The sequence below is a fragment of the Pholcus phalangioides genome, unplaced genomic scaffold, assembly GCF_987345545.1.
Source record: "Pholcus phalangioides strain wild (caught in Gottingen) unplaced genomic scaffold, Ppha-v1.0 ptg000039l_1, whole genome shotgun sequence".
In the NCBI taxonomy this organism is placed as follows: Eukaryota; Metazoa; Arthropoda; class Arachnida; order Araneae; family Pholcidae; genus Pholcus; species Pholcus phalangioides.
The window spans coordinates 11,796,687-11,814,062 of record NW_028301625.1 but is presented as its reverse complement, the minus strand read 5'-3'; the positions used below and the strand labels follow the sequence as shown (position 1 = coordinate 11,814,062).

The following is a 17,376-nucleotide window of genomic DNA, read 5'->3' as shown; positions in this document are numbered from 1 at the left end:
TCACGGTTGGTAAACAAACAAATAAGGAAAAAATTTGGGAGAAAATTTTTATATGCTTTTAAAATTATGTTTCAGGTCATATTTTACAAATACGTGGTTCAGTGTTTCAGTCAAAGTGTTACAGTTGACCGAGAATATCACGCAACGTGTGGGAAAAATAAATAACAATATACTGAACACATACAAGCGTGTGACTGTTTTTCTGGCATGACATTCAAAATTCGTAAAGGCTAATGACCATGAAGAGATGATGGTAAACATATTTCTAAAGTTTAATCTCTGGCAATACGTGTTCGTCACACCGTTATTTTGAACATTAAGTACTGTATTTGGTCATATGAACACGAGGAAGTGCGTGTAACCTTCGCGTGTGTTTAGAATAGACTTCGAACGAACGAAAATAAAATACCGTTGTATATGGCAAATCCCTTAATGCTATATATAAAACGTTATATCAATAATTGAAATCTTTTACAGATATTTAAGTGTGCATGGTATGAATTTATTTTAAAGATCACGTTGTTTGTGAGTTGGAATACACTTCTGTTTCGACTTATAACGTCTGTACAAAGTCCCTTGATTTAATATTTAGTGGTTGGGTTTGTTGGGTCATATATTGAACATCGATGTTACTAGATGGTATGGAATGTCACCTAAGACATCTTATTTTTGTATTGCGTTGATTGTATTCTGTGGTAAGTAATTGCTACTCTGGCCATTCAGTTCATTGGTGGTAGCATATTGCCTCTTAAGGTTTTTTGCCTCGCCACTTTCTTGACACGAGCAGAGAGAAAGAGAAATTTATCATCACAATCATTTTGTTTCAAAGCGGAAATATTTCCATACTGAAATCTTTAATGAAGGTAGTCTATGGAGTTTCTATGAACTACATTACACTGTAGGAGGTTCTTTGTCACACGGATAAGTTGTCACATGCATTATTTCTCAGAGCATGGATGGTGCCCACTGTCCATAATAGTACAGTTTGTTCATCTAGTTAAGAAGATTCTTCTTCCTAGTATTCATCTGCTTCGGACACATTTGTAAATTTTTAGAAAGATTTTTCTGAATTTTAATTGGATCAGTAATTTTTTCAGTTTCAATTTTTTTTTATTATTTCAGTGACATGACTTTATTAATCGATTTTATAGAGTATTTCTATTATAAAGTTGAGTCTTTTATTTAGTCAAGACCACAAAATTTTGATTTTTGATAGACGTTTTGTGTCATTTTCTGTGACTGACACACATATCATATGTCGTTTTTCGCTGCCAGGGACTTTCAACAAAGACTTTCTAACGGAACCTAAAATTCAGAGCCGATTCGGAAAGCATATACAAAGACATCCATTTTTTTCAGCTAAGATTAGTATCCAACTCTGTTAAATCGAAGTCTAGTAGGCCAATGCTGCGGTAGATTAACAGCGGTCACAACTTACATACGTTTACAATGGATATTATATCCTATATTTTTTCCCTGATAGAATCTTCAAAAATCACACAGTCGGGATAATGAAATTCTTTAATAAAACCTTTGTGAAACGCCAAGGAATAGATGTATTTTAGAGCTTTCCATGATGGCATAAATGCATAAAATAAACATAAGATCGCTGTCGTAAAAGAAAATCTAAATGTTTTCAAAGTCAAGGAGAGGAAAGTGACTGAGAAAATTCGGGGGAAAAAAATGAAGGATTATAAGGTACAATATTCAAAGAAATAGAACAATAATAATAATAATGATAGTAAAAAAACACTGTCGGAATCCATAGACCGAAACGAATCTATCCTTAGACAATGCCTTTATTTTCTCTTTTGAACAGAACAACGGATATACATACAAAAGCCACGATTTCCCTGTATATCGACCATAAACAAGTGTTTGAGAGATCGGGAAAATATTTGACCGCAGACAAATATTCTGGAAACCAACCCCTATGGGATGAGTGTGGGTTCACGAGCTCCATCTATGATCAATCATCAGCAGAAAGCACTTATATGACAACTCTAACACATGTTTAAATTTAAACGAAACTTTAAAAGTTAATTTAGGTGTCCATGAAAAACACCATTACACACAAAACAAATACAACCATCGAGCGATTCCTGGATGCATCCATGAACTGCGGTGCTTCCTCGCGGTGAATTGCACGGCGGTAAATTGTTGTCGGTGAATTGCTGGCGGTGAATTTTCCGGACACGATTCCATCCACAGCATCGCCCACTTTGGGAAACACTGCTCTAAAGCAGCGATTTTCAACCTTGACAAGCCCGCGGCCCGGTTTCATTCATTTTCACCAATTAAGTCAAGACTAACGGAAAATGAATGAGGAAAAATGAAACGGCTGATCTTTCGCGGCCCTGTACGAATGATGTCAGGGCCCGGCACCGGGCCGCGGCCCGGCGGTTGAGAAACACTGCTCTAAAGGACTGCATTCAGAGCACGCTAGATGATTTTGCAGCTTCAGTTATTATGAAAAACACCAGCCCCAAGAATCTGCTGGTAATCCTTGACCTGATAAAAAAACACACGTTACTATTATTAAGCGTTATTTTCGTAAGCTGATGCTGAGCATTGTGTCCGCGTATCGGAAACACAAACACAAACAAAACTGGAGCAACACCCGTATACGCGGATCCAAACGCCATCACATATATGTTACCAAAGAATGCGTCTTGTCTTCACATATTAGATCAAGACCTGCGACAGCACAAATATACCGTACATTGTTGCGAAACACTGATCGCTATCTGGTACCATAGCTGGACCTAAATTGAAATGCATACATGTCGCAACGTCTGCCGAACAAGTTAACAATTTACTTCTCAGTCGATTCATATATCTTCCGGTTTAAAAAAAAAAATGCTCAACGGTAGAAGTGTTGTCCATCGTGTCGTCTCTTCTGTAACCGGATTTGCGCTCGAGAAGTGCTAATGAACACCGTTCTGCCTTTTTGACGACCCTCTCAGAAGCGAAAGCTGTGTAATAGCAACGGAAGCGGACGTTAGGACCCAATGTTTCTTTTTTTTTTTTTACTTTTCAACATTCAACAAGGAGAATGAAAACAATCATTGGAGAGATAACAGCAATGGCCCTCGTTTTGTTGTTTTTATTAATTTCCGAACACTAACTGTGTCAAACCTCATGCCAGGTGTTCTACACCCGCACAAACAAAACTTTCGATGATGCCATTTCTCTGTTTAGATTAGTTTTTACCCCTGCTTTCTCTCTTCTTTTTTTTTTTTTCCTATTCTTCAAAGGACTTGAAACACAAATGATCTTAGGACATGAAGTCAAATCTTCTTCTTTCTTAAGCAGGTGGTGGGTTTCTTCACCCGCTACTTCAGTGTAATATTAATTTGGTTAAACATCGCGATTGTTGCCGTTCACACGGTCGATCAATAGGTCATCCGTAGTCGACAAATGAGATGTGCAAAAAAGGTTTAGGGAATGACTTTTGTGAGCGTTAATGGCTGATCTTTTATCACTTCCTGAGAGAAAGCGTTATTATCAACGCCCAAAACATCGTAAGATTCTATAAAAATATGACCCGAATGGTCTTTGTTTTTTTTTTCCCCCTTCTCGAAATCGTGAACTTCTGGGTAACCATGAGTATGATGACTCGAAGGTGATAAGTTGTCGGTAGCAGAAACAAGTTGCGAAGGTGTTAATTACACTCGGCATTGTATCGACTTTGGTATAACTCTGTATCGAAACAGAACCGTCACTGTATAAACTTTGTGAAGATTAATTTCTTTCATCTGATATATATACACTACAACTTGATGCACTGCGTTTATTTGAGACTAGCACGCATTCACCCTTAGAATCATTACTCTAAATCTTCCAGCTACTCATAAAAACCGTAGTTATTGTGATCCGCACTCACCAATCCTGTATACAAGCGCATAAATATATCTACAAAACCGACAAGAGAAGATAAGGAGTTGATGCTGCTCTTTTGATTAAAAAAATGACTATAGTGAAGGCATGGTAGAGCCTAATCGCTCATCCGCGGTGAAGTGGAAAATGGCGGCATTTACTGAACACCTCGCACACAACAACATGATATCGCCCGGAAAATGATCACAAATAGAGCTATAACAATCTAGTCGATGATAATGAAGATTCAAATAAAGCAGCAGTCCGTAAAATAAAAATCTTATGCTTAAACACTAGCCAGAACACTAATGAATAAATTTTTTTCGTGTATGTCAAGTTGTAATGATTGAAAACACCCACGCACTTCAACATAAAAAAACATTAAACATTTGCTGCTACGTTAGGTCCTCAAGGTTATTCGTAATGATTGTTTCATTTCTAAGATCTTTTGTACGGGAGACTTCTGTTTAAGAATTTTATTTGAAAGGACCAAACGTTTAGCATTGTAATACAACTATATTATAGATTTTTTTCAGAAAGAAAACAATGAAAAAGAAGCACAGTAACGTTTAATTTTTGTTTCGATTGGTGACGTGTTAGAAACTCTTTTAACCATGGCAGAAACTATATATAAAGTTTACCTTTTGCTATTATTCCGTTGTAAATTAATTTTTTTAATAGGACGGGCGTGAAATTATGCCGAAATTTGGGTGTTTCTGCGCAACATGCTTCACTAAAGGTCAAGTTCTTGGATGACGATGTATAGTTGGAACGCATTTTTTTCTTATCATCTGGAGCGATGATCTAAGATTCTGCAATCCATGCCAAACACAGCAGGAATTTGGCAATTATTTAAGAAAAATTTAGCCAAGTGTTGTTTAATGTCACTTTTAGGCGTACAGAATAGAAGTAAAATATTACACATTTTTTGCGTTGAAATGTTTCGATATAACAAAGTGGTGGTCTCTGTTCTCGTTTAAAGTTAAAGAACGTTATAGAATACCAGTTGCAATCAAAAACCAAGGTTACTCGTAAAAACAGGAGCATTTTCAATGGCTTTTTTTAGCACCTTACTTTAAAGGTTGATAGATAGTACCGTGAAGGATGGGCATTTCACAAAGGTTTTCTTGTCAAACTATTGTCACACCAGCCTTCGAATTAAACAATACTGAAATCTGTTTATGAATGGAACGGTGGAAACAAAAATCGATTAAAATGATGTATCTTACACAAGTGACGTAGAATAAAACAATATAAAACAATTTCCTATATATTACCACTTTCAGCTCGAAATAGAGCGTGGGGAAAATTTAGCTATTTCAGCGACCTAATAACGGGTAACGACCGTCGACATAAAAAGAAAAGAATCCACCGAAAAACCTTGAGTACATAATTAAACTAGCATTGTCTTTGAAGCCAAAGCAGGAAACATAACACAAAAGCAGCTGTCAAGCACGAAGTCCAAAAGTCTAGTCGATTCCTTCCTGAGGCTGCCTATTTGTTTTGTGTGTATATATATGTGTTTATTATATTACTGCACCATTATTACTATCTCTTCTCACTATTTGTCGTGGTCATAGACATTCAAAAAGTGAGTGAATAACATTACAATACACCGGTACAAAACATTGGTTCAAGGACAAACACACAAGTGGTCCCGAGAAAACAAAAAACGCTTCACTGTGCTATTTATATTTGTTTGTAACAATTTCGAAATGCTTCAACATTACTGATTGTGTGGTATAACCCATCGTACTACACGTAAACATTACAAAATTTTGGGTTGCAAAATTACTAGATTTCAGTGATTTTCTCAACTGCGAACGTTCCCATTGATCGTGGAATAAACTGTGATTTTTTTTTCCATTATAAAATTGGTATAGGGATGATGGGTGTAAAATCAACTAGAGATGTAAAATTATTTATATAATGTGAGATATAATTTTAAGGTATTTTTTCCGACTACTTCTCTTGTCACTTTTCTATAAAATGGTGTACTGGAGTAAACTTTAAGGTATATCCGACTACGTTGAAAACGTCACTTAGGAACAAAATATCGAATTTTATTTATTTTTTAATACTCTTTATGAAAGCCGTATTTCTTGTAATTCTTAAATAGGCTTTGCAATCGTGTTTGGAATACCACATGAATTTCGCTTGAAATTTGACATGAAAATGATTTTTTCATGTAAAATACATATGCAACGCCATAAAAGACAAAATGCCCAACGAGGTGGCTGAGAAAAAATCTGTAGCTTTTCTGTGGGCGGGTTTGAACCTATGTATCCTGAACGGAAGAAGAAAAAATCACGAAGGCCCCGCCATGTTTTACCAACTCACCACAACAGCACTGACATTAGGTAGTCCAAAATTTGTTATTGTTTTCACCATTTTGAGACACTATTAAAGCACTCCAGTACTATTTTATAGAATAGTGACAAGAAAGGTGTCGAATACCATAATAACATTTTTTTTTTATAGAAAGTGCCTCAAAATGGTGGACAAAAAAAAAATTTGACTACCTTGTCATTTTCTATGAAAAAATCATTTTGAGGTTAAATTTTAAGTAAAATTCATGTAATATTCAAAACACGATTACAAACAATTCCATGAATGTAATTTCACAGTACATTCAGCTACGGATGGCGACGGTTATGAACTTAAATTTAAAGGATTGTATGGTATGCTCATAAGTTATACCTAAATCTGTTGATGTGCGTGTGAATTCTTTCGAAATTTCATTTAACAAATCGTGTATAAAACACTGTAATTAGACAAATACATGAGATTGACCTTAAATTTTAGTTTATAACCTTAACAATATATGGAAAAATATTATATAAAAATTTTGCAATGTTACAATCTTTACATGTTTAGAAATCGTGTTTTTTTTATAAGTAAAAAGTCAAAAAAAGCATTCCTCGCAAAACACGTTTAAAGCTTTTATTCACAGATTACTTGTATGTAAAAACGAAACACTAAAGTCAACATAACTTCGATCCAAATCGTTATATAAAAAAAACAAGGCCTGCTTTGGAACTACAAGAAATGGGTCTTTCATAAAATTAAATTTTTTTTAAATAAAAATCAACATTTTCTTTCAAAATGACGTTTTAAACATAGTCGGTTACCTTAAATGTCTCAGAAATTGACAAAATGGTACTGAAAATGTGCCGAAATTAAAAGTATCAACATATTTATAATAATTTTTATCTTGTCTTGAAATATGGACTGTGAAGAGAAAATCAACAAACGCGTGCAATATATTAAAATCATTCTATCGTACAATATTTCCTACACGTGGGTGTAAACGGAATCAAACAGTTTTATTCACTTCATTTCGTTCTTTATTATTTAATACTCTATCGAAATTAGCATTATCATCCATCACAGGGGGCCTTTCTTAGTCAGATACATGACTGAAATGGCATGTCCTAGGCTCATAAGATACGATAACGTATTGGTGACAGTTGCCCTATGACTTCCATGAACATTATCAAGGAAGAATAATCGGCCATTAAATGCGTTTCTTCAAGAGAGAGAGAATTAGTAGCTAACGTTTTCTTATTTTGCTGAAATCCCATTGCATAATGCATTGTTCCCTCCTGCTGCAAAGATTAAAGGAAATAAATTACAAATCCCGTATTTAAATAAAAATGCAGGGTGTATTTTCAACATTTTCACTTAGGTTTTAATTATTTTACATTAATTTCGATCAATGGTTCGTGTTATTTTCTCCTCGTGTTTAAACACTAAAAGAGCAAAGTTTCAATTCGTACACGTTGAAAAAAAGTTGAGCCTTCTTGGTCTACATCGGTCTCTCAATTGTGTTCCAAGATCCAAGTATTCACAGTTAGATACTATAACAAATGAAAATTAAATCATTCAACAAATTCATTTTTTTTATATGAAATTTTATACATCGCTGAAGCCAAAAAAAGACTGCAAATGTAATTTTTTTTACACTACAGTTGATCGCGTGCATCTTCACTGTCATTACGAAAGTCAACTAAAGTCTTTTTTTAATTTATTTTTCTAGATTTTACTGCAATGAGGACAAACATAATGTGCCATTGTTTCTGTTTCTCCTTTTTAATTTAGGACTTCTGTGAAGTTTCTACACGCTCATGTCGAAATTTTTCAAAATGGTTCTCTCTATCTAACTTTAAAACGGCCTTAGATGACTTTGGAGTATAGCAATACGGAAAAGAGGCCATCTGGGACTCTTTCCGACATTTTTAAGTTCGGTTCTTTCACCAGGAATATTTGAATGACTTTAAGAATGATAAAGCGTTTTTACAGCTGGTTTTCGTAAAAACATAATTGTGAAGCTTTCTTTCAATATAAGAGGATTTATTTTGTAATTCATAATTACCATTGTATGAGAAATATTTTATTTTGTATTTAAGCAGTTTTTTTTTTTGTTCTCAGGTGAGTTAATTTCAACAATTTTCGTGTAGTTGAATTACGGAGTGTTAAAAAGAGTAAAACAGTACAATGGAACCGCATGTATGCTTATGTATGTATAGCCATATGTTAAACATCTATCCCCATCAGATAAACGACAAGCATTTTAGATTTCCCATAATTTACTTTCTTGTTAAAACTAACAATGTTATCGTACAAACGAGTATGTATAGAGCGTTCTAAGTTCTCTGATTAACGTTGATAGGTGACTAGTAATTAGACATTTGAAAAAGGTAACGTCATTAACATTGAAGTGATCGTTATTTTTCGGACCAGACACCAGACTAACAATAGTGAACCTTCCGGCATCGAAACGCTGCTAATTATCATAAATCAACGAGCTTTGTAGTCAAAGCATTTTTTGAAAAGGGATTGGCACATATTACATGATCAAAAGTGTGCTTACTAATTGACCTTATTATGAATTTCATTCGAAAACAGCGACGATCTAAATAGGCTTTCAATGGTAGAATAATAGTAACCAAATCACTCACGTTTGATTGGACAAGTTTAATTTCTTAACCACTTTATGATTAAAGTAAATCAAAGATTTAAATAGAGAAACCAAAACACATTATCCGTTTTCCCGTTCTATCGACATAGAACAACTAGAATTTATGTAAGTGATTATTTAAAGCATAAGTTGGAGTATAGCAATACGGAAAAGAGGCCATCTGGGACTCTTTCCGACATTTTTAGGTTCGGTTCTTTCACCAGGAATATTGGAATGACTTTAAGAATGATAAAGCGTTTTTACAGCTGGTTTTCATGTTTATCATCAACTGATATAAGAAAAAGTTTATTATGTATGAAGTCAAATTCAAAAAACTAAGAAGCATCATTTTCGCTCGTCTGTTCTGCCACCTAGTGAAAGCAATATTGCATATCAAGTTGAATTCAATAATAAATCAAACATCATCGTTTTTGTTTGACTTTCGATCCTGCCACCAGCTGAGAAAGAAAGTTCTATTCAATAAATCAAGAAGAAATGTGTATGTGCCTGTTTTTGTTTTGTCTGTTCTACCACCAGCTGATAGTGAGCACGATATTGTGTACAAAGTTGAATTCAACAAATGAAGTTGCATCGTTTTTGTTTGTCGATTCTGCCACCAAGTGATGGATAAACCTAATGTTGAAACACAAAGTTGAATTCGACCAATGCACCAATCACAAGTCGCGTGTTTGTTTATGTCTGGATTAGGAAGAACAGAATAGCATCCGTAGTTCACGGACAATGACAATTGGAAGGGGAAATCGAATATAAAGAATTTTTCTGCTGCGCACATACACGCCACAGACAAGCTCCGGGTACTGTTCATCATTTGATCTTGATTAGAAATTTATTTATTATTATATATTACACAGAAAATACAAGCTTTGGTGCAGGAAGGAAGGAAGGAAAGAACTCAGAGACACATACACACAACAACTGTAGTCATCGAAGCGGAGAGAGAGAACGTGTCCCGCATATAATTTTACTCGAAGATTGTGACTGTTCTTACGGTAACGAAAACAACACATTGTAACAGTGGCACAGTGACCCTTTTATATATATAGTATACTCCATGGCGTGACTGAGAACCATATTACGATGAGAGTTTCTCTAGCTTTGTAGAAACATCCTTTGAATTGAAAAAATTACTTCGTACTTATACGACAGTTAGAACTTGGAAATATGCAAACATTTACCGAAGTTTTATTATTCGCATTTCCCGACCGAAAATTCTTTATATCCTCCACATCTCATTTTCAAGCTATTATTCTGCCAGCATTTGTGTTATTTTGAAACCTTGTCTATTGTTGTGAGATAGAAAATCCTGCATTTGGAAACTAATACATACCACTATCCATTGTGATTGCTATTGATTTAAATTTGGATTACCTGGATTATATTAAAATTTTGCCGTTTATAATCTTTTTGAGTATACCGTTTAATAATATGGAGCATTGTTCATTCTTCTCTATGAAATATATATTTTTTTTATTTACTTTCCGGAATGGCTTCTGGATTCCAAATCTACCGCATTTGTGCTGCTTTAATTCTACTTCATTTTCGCTTACGATAGTTTTAACGACTCTTGCAGTGGCTGGCCCATATTCAGGCCATTGTTGGAAACCTCAATTTATCTAATTACCATGATAATCGTCCGTTCAACTAATGCTTGTATCTCTTCCTCGTTTCATAAACTTTTATCATATCATTCTTTGATGTACTTTATACGAGTTTCATTTATAACCAGTGCTGAGAAATCTAATTTTATTTTCCGAAAATTTCAGAAAAGCATCTTCATATGATACATATGTAAAATTAGAAGTATGACTATTAATCTACCAAACAAAAAAAAAAAGGAACCCGGGATTACAACAAAACTGATTGAGAGATGCTAAAAGTAATTACACGTGTGATAAGAAAACGTCCTAGAAAAATTGAAAGAACCTGAACCGCTTCAGTCATGCATCTTTTTTGCTCTGATTACCTTTGGAGAAATTATCTTCAGATATAATATCATTTTACCGAATATTGCTCAAATATATATACATATACTACATCATATCATACTCGACTGATTCTTAAAATGAATACAAATATCTTCCTCCATTACCATCATGATTTTTAGAAACGGTTCGTGAAATGCACATCGTGTTTCGCTTGACTGTTGGAAGGAAAAAAAAAAACATGAAAAGCTTGATCGCGATCACTCAAGAAGAAAATCTGCTGTGACATTAAAATAAGATGTTTTGTAAACGTTAATGTTTTTCATTGATGGTTTCCATTTTTTTTTATTACGGTTTCAATTCAAATCGATAAGTACAGGAAAAATTAAACATTTTGTTATGAAAATTGTATCTTACCAGATTTATATAAGCGTTTTTTTAATCCATCTAATCCATACTTATATACATATATACATTTGATATTTTTCTACGGATAAGTGTGGAAAAAACTAATTTTCATTGGAAATTATTATTTTGTTTTCCAGATTATGTGATACGATGTCGCGTCAAACCAAAAGAAACAAGAAAACGAACCAATGAAGGTAACGGGTATTTTATTATCAAAATATCTTTTGGTGTCTTTGAGGTCGTTGATAACAATGAGTTGTGCTTTTGGAGTTGAAATTTAGTACAAGATGTCTGAAATCGCTCATCCAATTGAAAAACGGGCGACAATATTTTTAACACGGTTGATTCTGAAAAAAACAAACCCGGATGATATTTGAACGACGATTGTTAGATGAATGGAAAATAGTCCTCATATCCCAAACGCTGGAAGATACATTACACAAAAATCTGCAAGTTATGCTACGTAGTAGAAAATTATACTGAAAAGGAGTACGTTTCTTTCTTACGTTTCATTATTAGGTTGCCCGTTCCTATTTATTAATTCCGTCCTTTTTCGCGCTTCAGCAATTTGAGAACAACGAATATACTACTTTCTTTTCATTAAGATATTGTACTATCTTTGTTAATTTACAGATGCACGGAAGAAAGTCTTTTTTACTTTATCTTTCATGTTATTTTATTTTTCCAGTGTCTTTTAATGACGATCCCTGTTCCTCTTTGATATCCTTTATTACATGCCTTGTAATAATATCGCTGATTTCTATTGACAATATTCTAGGTATACGATGCTCCTTGGACTGATGGCTCTTGTGACCGTAGTTATGGTAAGCTGATCTTTTATTCGTTCCGCAAAAGGGATATTCAATTTCTTTTTTATCATTATTAGATTTGTTAAAGAGCTTTACTAATGGCTACATAGAAGAAATTGTTTTCAAATGCATAAGCTATGTAGACAATTAACAATACGTTTTTTTTAATGTAAAATTACTTTTTTTTGGTACACATGGTGAATGAGGGTGCCTTCTAATAAATCGTCCTTTGAGTAATGTAAGAGTACTTTTATTTTGTGTTATATACGCGGACATGTATGCAAAATGTGTATTAACGAAAATGTTTTGTGCTGGTTTTCAAATGGTTTTTCTACTTCCGTAAAAAAGAATAATTTTTACTTCATTAAAATTCCAAAGTCTATCTATTCTAACTATATACAGCACTCGTGTATCTAACGCTTATTAATAATTATTAATTTATAACTTGCTGTAGTACTTCGTATACGTTTTCTAAGCAGACCTATAGTGCAGGTTGACAAAATTCCGGACCTGAAGAGAGCTGGATTTTTAAAAATGCCGGATTTTTTGGATGGTCATACATACTGTATATGTTGCTCATATTTACAGGTCCATATACACGGTTTACAACGGTGAAGTGGTTGTGAATATCGCTCATACCAGCGCCACCTATCGGCAGTTTTTGAGGTTCCCCCCCCCCCTTCTTAAAAAAATTCCCGTAACCTAGCGATGCTAACCCTGCAAACTGTTTTTTATTTCGGTTATTTTTCCGGTTTTTATGAATTTTTAAAGTTTCTACGGACGTTTTGTCCAACCTGTATATAATAATCTAAATCATGAAATAACGTCGGAAAAATGTATTAAAATTTAAACGATTACTAATTAATGATATCAATCTTAAGTAAAGAATAGAATGTAGTCTGTCTGGTTTTTTTTAAAGTATCTTATGTTTAACTGTATTAGTGTTTTATAATCGGATCAAATTTAAATTTCAAATGAGCATGAAAAAATTACGATTACAAATTAATGACATCAATTTCCCAATGAGCAAATATAATGAATATTAATTTTTATGTACTTAAGTCAAGATAAGAGTGCTGTTTTACCTCGTTGGTCTGTTGCCAGGTATTATGCATTAATGAACCCTACAAGGATCGTATGATTCCTTGAGTTAATATCGGAATGCAATATGTGTTTGTGTATCTGTGTTCTGTATTTGTCTTCATGCGTTAATTAAATTTCAATTTCAATCCATGCCGAAAATCTGAAGGAATCGGATTATTGATGGCCAGATTTTTCAATGTAAACCTATAATTTTTTATTCTATGTATAAAATGATTAATAAAAATTGTAGAAAAATATGCGAGAATAGATGTTATAGATACACGTATCATTTTATGGTCGTAGTAGAATTATATAACCGTGATAATAGTATTATATATTATCATTTTACAACCGTGTAGGATTCAAACATGGGTAAGTACAATTGTTTTGTCAAATTTACATTAGTACAACTTCGGAGAATTGTTTCTGCGGAAAAATTATTAAAACATTCTGCTCATACATTCTGGGAATGATGGAAAAAAAGGTAAGGTACGGATGCAATTTATAATTTACTTTATAGTTTTGATATCATAGTTTAAGGGTAAATCATGCAAAGAAAGTACATGAAGAAACGTTATATTTCATTTAGATTAAAATATACTGTATTTATAGATCAGTTAAAGAATATGAAATTTATAAATTTAGTTAATTAAATTCAACTGTAAGTTTTAATATTTTATGATATGAAGTTCAATTAGTGGAGTTTTCACCTCATTTACTTTCAGCACATGGTTTCCGCACAAAATCGTGGATCTGCTACCGTCCGGCAAAACGGTGAAAGTAGTGAGATCGTTACTGCTAGAACGCGAGGTATATCATATTTGTTTAAATGAAGTTTCATAATGAATGCCAAAAACACATTCATAATGTTATTTGTATTTGTGTGTGTGTTCTTATACTCGTATGAAAAAAAAAATCATAAATTTATTATAATTTGACCATGAAAATCAATTTATAAACTGAAACATTCGAGAACAAAAATGTTCGACCACCTCAGTTTTGAGGAAAAAAGTGATCGATTATGGGATCTAAAATGAGAAATCTAATATTTCGTAACTCCACCTTTGGCCCGGATGACGGCGTTCATCCTTCGAGGCGTAGAAGCAATAAGTTGTTTGCAGTGCGTCGGTAGAATTTTTTTCCAGCTGTCTCTAATTACTTGCTTCAGTTCCACGACGTCATTTGGCCTTTTAGCGTGGAGGAAGTCTGTCTACCTTCTTCTTCAACTGATACTAAACATTCTCGATCAGGTTTATATCTGGACTGTTGGCAGAATTTTTGCAATGTTGGTAATTTTTAAACATCTCTCAACTTTTTTACTGCGATGGCAAGAAAAGCATCGTCATCATAGTCAATTGAATTCCCAAACCATTTGTCAACACTGGGAATCGAAAGGTTTTCAAGAATGTCCATGCAGACTTCTGAGTTGACTATATGCTTCACGATGCTTGGTTCTCCTGATCCGTTAGTTGTCATGCAGCTCCACACGGTAAACGAGCGACGAAATTTAGTTCTTTTATCAATGCACTCATTTTTAACTTTTCTCCTGTTCTTCTCCAGACTCTCATTCATTCATGTTCTTCTCCAGATGAATTTGCCGTAGTTATTATCTCCAGTTCCTGAAAAAATGACTTTCTTTCAATCATTCATTTCCCAATGGACGTGGTTTCTTCACCATTGCATCAGAGACCTCTTCTGCTGCCAAGTTAAATGAGGTTTAGGTGTTGACCGATTACGTACGGTACTGTTGCAGATATGAACGTTGCACTTCGCTCACTCTGCATTCAGCTGTTTCGAGGTGGCATGGTGATTTTTCTTGGCAATTGCAATCAGTTTTCTAAAACCTTTTTTTTTGTGGCACTATGAGAGCGACTAGGCAAGCTAATGCTGTCCCAATACGACATCAGTTGACGTCATGGCTCCAACAGGGGGGGAGCTCACAGGGTTCCAGCCATGGAACTCATGCTGTTTTGATTTTATTTTATTTTTTACGTCATAAATAAATGCAATAAATGAACTGCAAACAACCATGGTAAGTTATTTTAGGTATACAAAAATCATCTCCGGAATTTGAGAAATCTTTTTTTTTTTTTTTTTTCGAATTGGTGCAAACCGATCGAATACAAAGCTCGATACTTGAAAATTTTGAGAAAAATATGCCGTTTCAGTATAAAAATATTTTAAATAATTCCATATGAAAACGTTATAGCTTTTATATAATTATTCTTTAATTTAATCTAGTACTATTTTGCATCACGCAAAATTACATATCGAGTATTCGATTATTTGATTTCGATCTTTGACATAATTATTTTTTATTAAAAAAAATTAATAATGCAGTTATTATCTATTGATCAAATAGTAGACTCAGTGAGTGAAATCAATTTTTTATCAATTTTTCGCAATCTTGATATCATAGCTTTAAATTACTTTTCCATTTTTCCTATTGATTATAAATGCCTTTTTAGTGCCTGTTTTAGACAATTTTAGTGCCTTTTTGCCTACCTATTTTGACTAGTGCCTGAACTTCCAGGCTCTACTTATTATATTATACTGCGTCTACTCTCTTCTAGCTCGTAAATCAATTAACCTGTTTTGGTACATTGAGTTCACTAGTATAGCTGAATGTATTTTTAACCGAATTATCACTCTAAATGTCTTCTGTGCTTAGACCTAATTATATAATTATATAATATATTGTATGATTGTGTTATATTGTATATGAATTGTATCTTTAGTCTATGATACAGTCTTCGATAACACTAGTCTACAAGATTTTCCTAACGTGGAAAAATTTAGCCGTTCTTAATTAATTTTTGGGTGCTGATTCGAGATCTGACCTTAAAAAATGGCCATCTCTATTTTTTGCCATCTAAAACTTGGGGAATGGCAACATTGATTTTATCTCTAATTGCAACAGCATTCTTGGTATTTTTAATTGAAAGAGAAACGCGTTCTTTATGTTTATGTATGTGCAACCCTTTAGTCAAAAAATGGAGTTAAGTCAACGTCGCAGATGCATTAATGTTCCAAATAAGTTTTGCTATATGTTTTGCAGCCACTACGTGATATTAAATTGGGGATGTTCAGAGATGTACTCAGGGGGCCACGAGGGCTTATGCCCCTCCCAAGACGATCAAAAATTAAAAATATTTTTTTAAATAAAATATGAAAGACTAATAAAATACCTTTATCAGCTAATTTTAGTAAATTTCCGTTAATTTAAATGTTTTTGAAGGTTAATAACTAATAATTTATGTGGAAGAAAATCACACATTCTGAATACCCTCCTCCAACCTTTTGAGACCCCTCCTTAATCAATCCTGCGTACGCCGCGGGGCCCTGATGGAAAACATTATGAAGGTTATGGACAAATCTCTCCCAGGTTTTTCGCAAATAAAAGAAATTTTTTTTCGAAATTAAATGAAACTTTCTTCTAGTTCGTCTAGAAGAAGAAGTATTTGTAAGTCCTCAAATAATGAAACTATCAAGTGATTTTGTTTAGACATAGAACGCGTTGCATGGCAATCATTCACGTCTGCAATGAAGGGGTTTTTTTAGGGAACCCAAGCAGGTGGGACCCTTCAATGATGAGTGATCACTATTGGTTTTTTCAGAAAGGAGACAAAACAATACATAAGAGAAAGAAATTAATTATTTTTATAAAATACTAGAAAAATTGGTATAAATTTCGTTTTGTGTATATGCATGCGCACTCTATGGATATTACATGCATATGTATAAGAAAAAAAAATTTTTTTTGTTATTTCATATATAACGGTGTATGGGTATGATAAAATAACTATCGTAATAAATACATTATAATTTGTTATTACGAATATGCCAATTATCTCCATTTTCAAGATGCGCAAATTTTTCATACGGCCGTATTCACCGACCGAGTTTAAACTACAACCGCAGGTAAAAGGATTAGAGATTGACACGGATTGGTTAAAATCCTGAATTTAACCAATCCGTCTCGATCTCCAATCCTTTCACCTGCGATTGTAGTTTAAACTCGGTCGATGAATACGGCCGATAGTGTAGTGTATTTCAAAGAATGACCATCATGCATACAGGAAAAACTGTACGTGATAGAGATTTTTTATAATCGTATTTGAATTCAGCACTCCAAAATTAGTCTAAAAAAATTTATTTTACTCATGTTAGGAAAGAAAAGTTAAAAATCGTTGACCAGTGGGACAGATATGACATCAATTACTGATATTATATCAATCACAATCACATCAATTACTGATATTATATCAATCACAATCACATCAATTACTGTTAT

General features: G+C 33.6%; 1 protein-coding gene across 2 annotated transcripts in view; it reads left to right on the top strand.

Annotated features, from left to right (window-relative positions):
* LOC149065576 (uncharacterized) overlaps window positions 1-17,376 on the top strand; it is a 41,952-nt gene that overhangs the window by 9,200 nt on the left and 15,376 nt on the right. For both annotated transcript variants that reach the window (XM_089253576.1, XM_089253575.1), the window contains exons 2-4: window positions 11,328-11,384; window positions 11,969-12,014; window positions 13,808-13,892. In XM_089253576.1, the coding sequence (XP_089109702.1) occupies window positions 11,976-12,014; window positions 13,808-13,892 (124 nt within the window). In that variant the 5' untranslated portion in view covers window positions 11,328-11,384; window positions 11,969-11,975. The remainder of the gene's footprint in view (window positions 1-11,327; window positions 11,385-11,968; window positions 12,015-13,807; window positions 13,893-17,376) is intronic.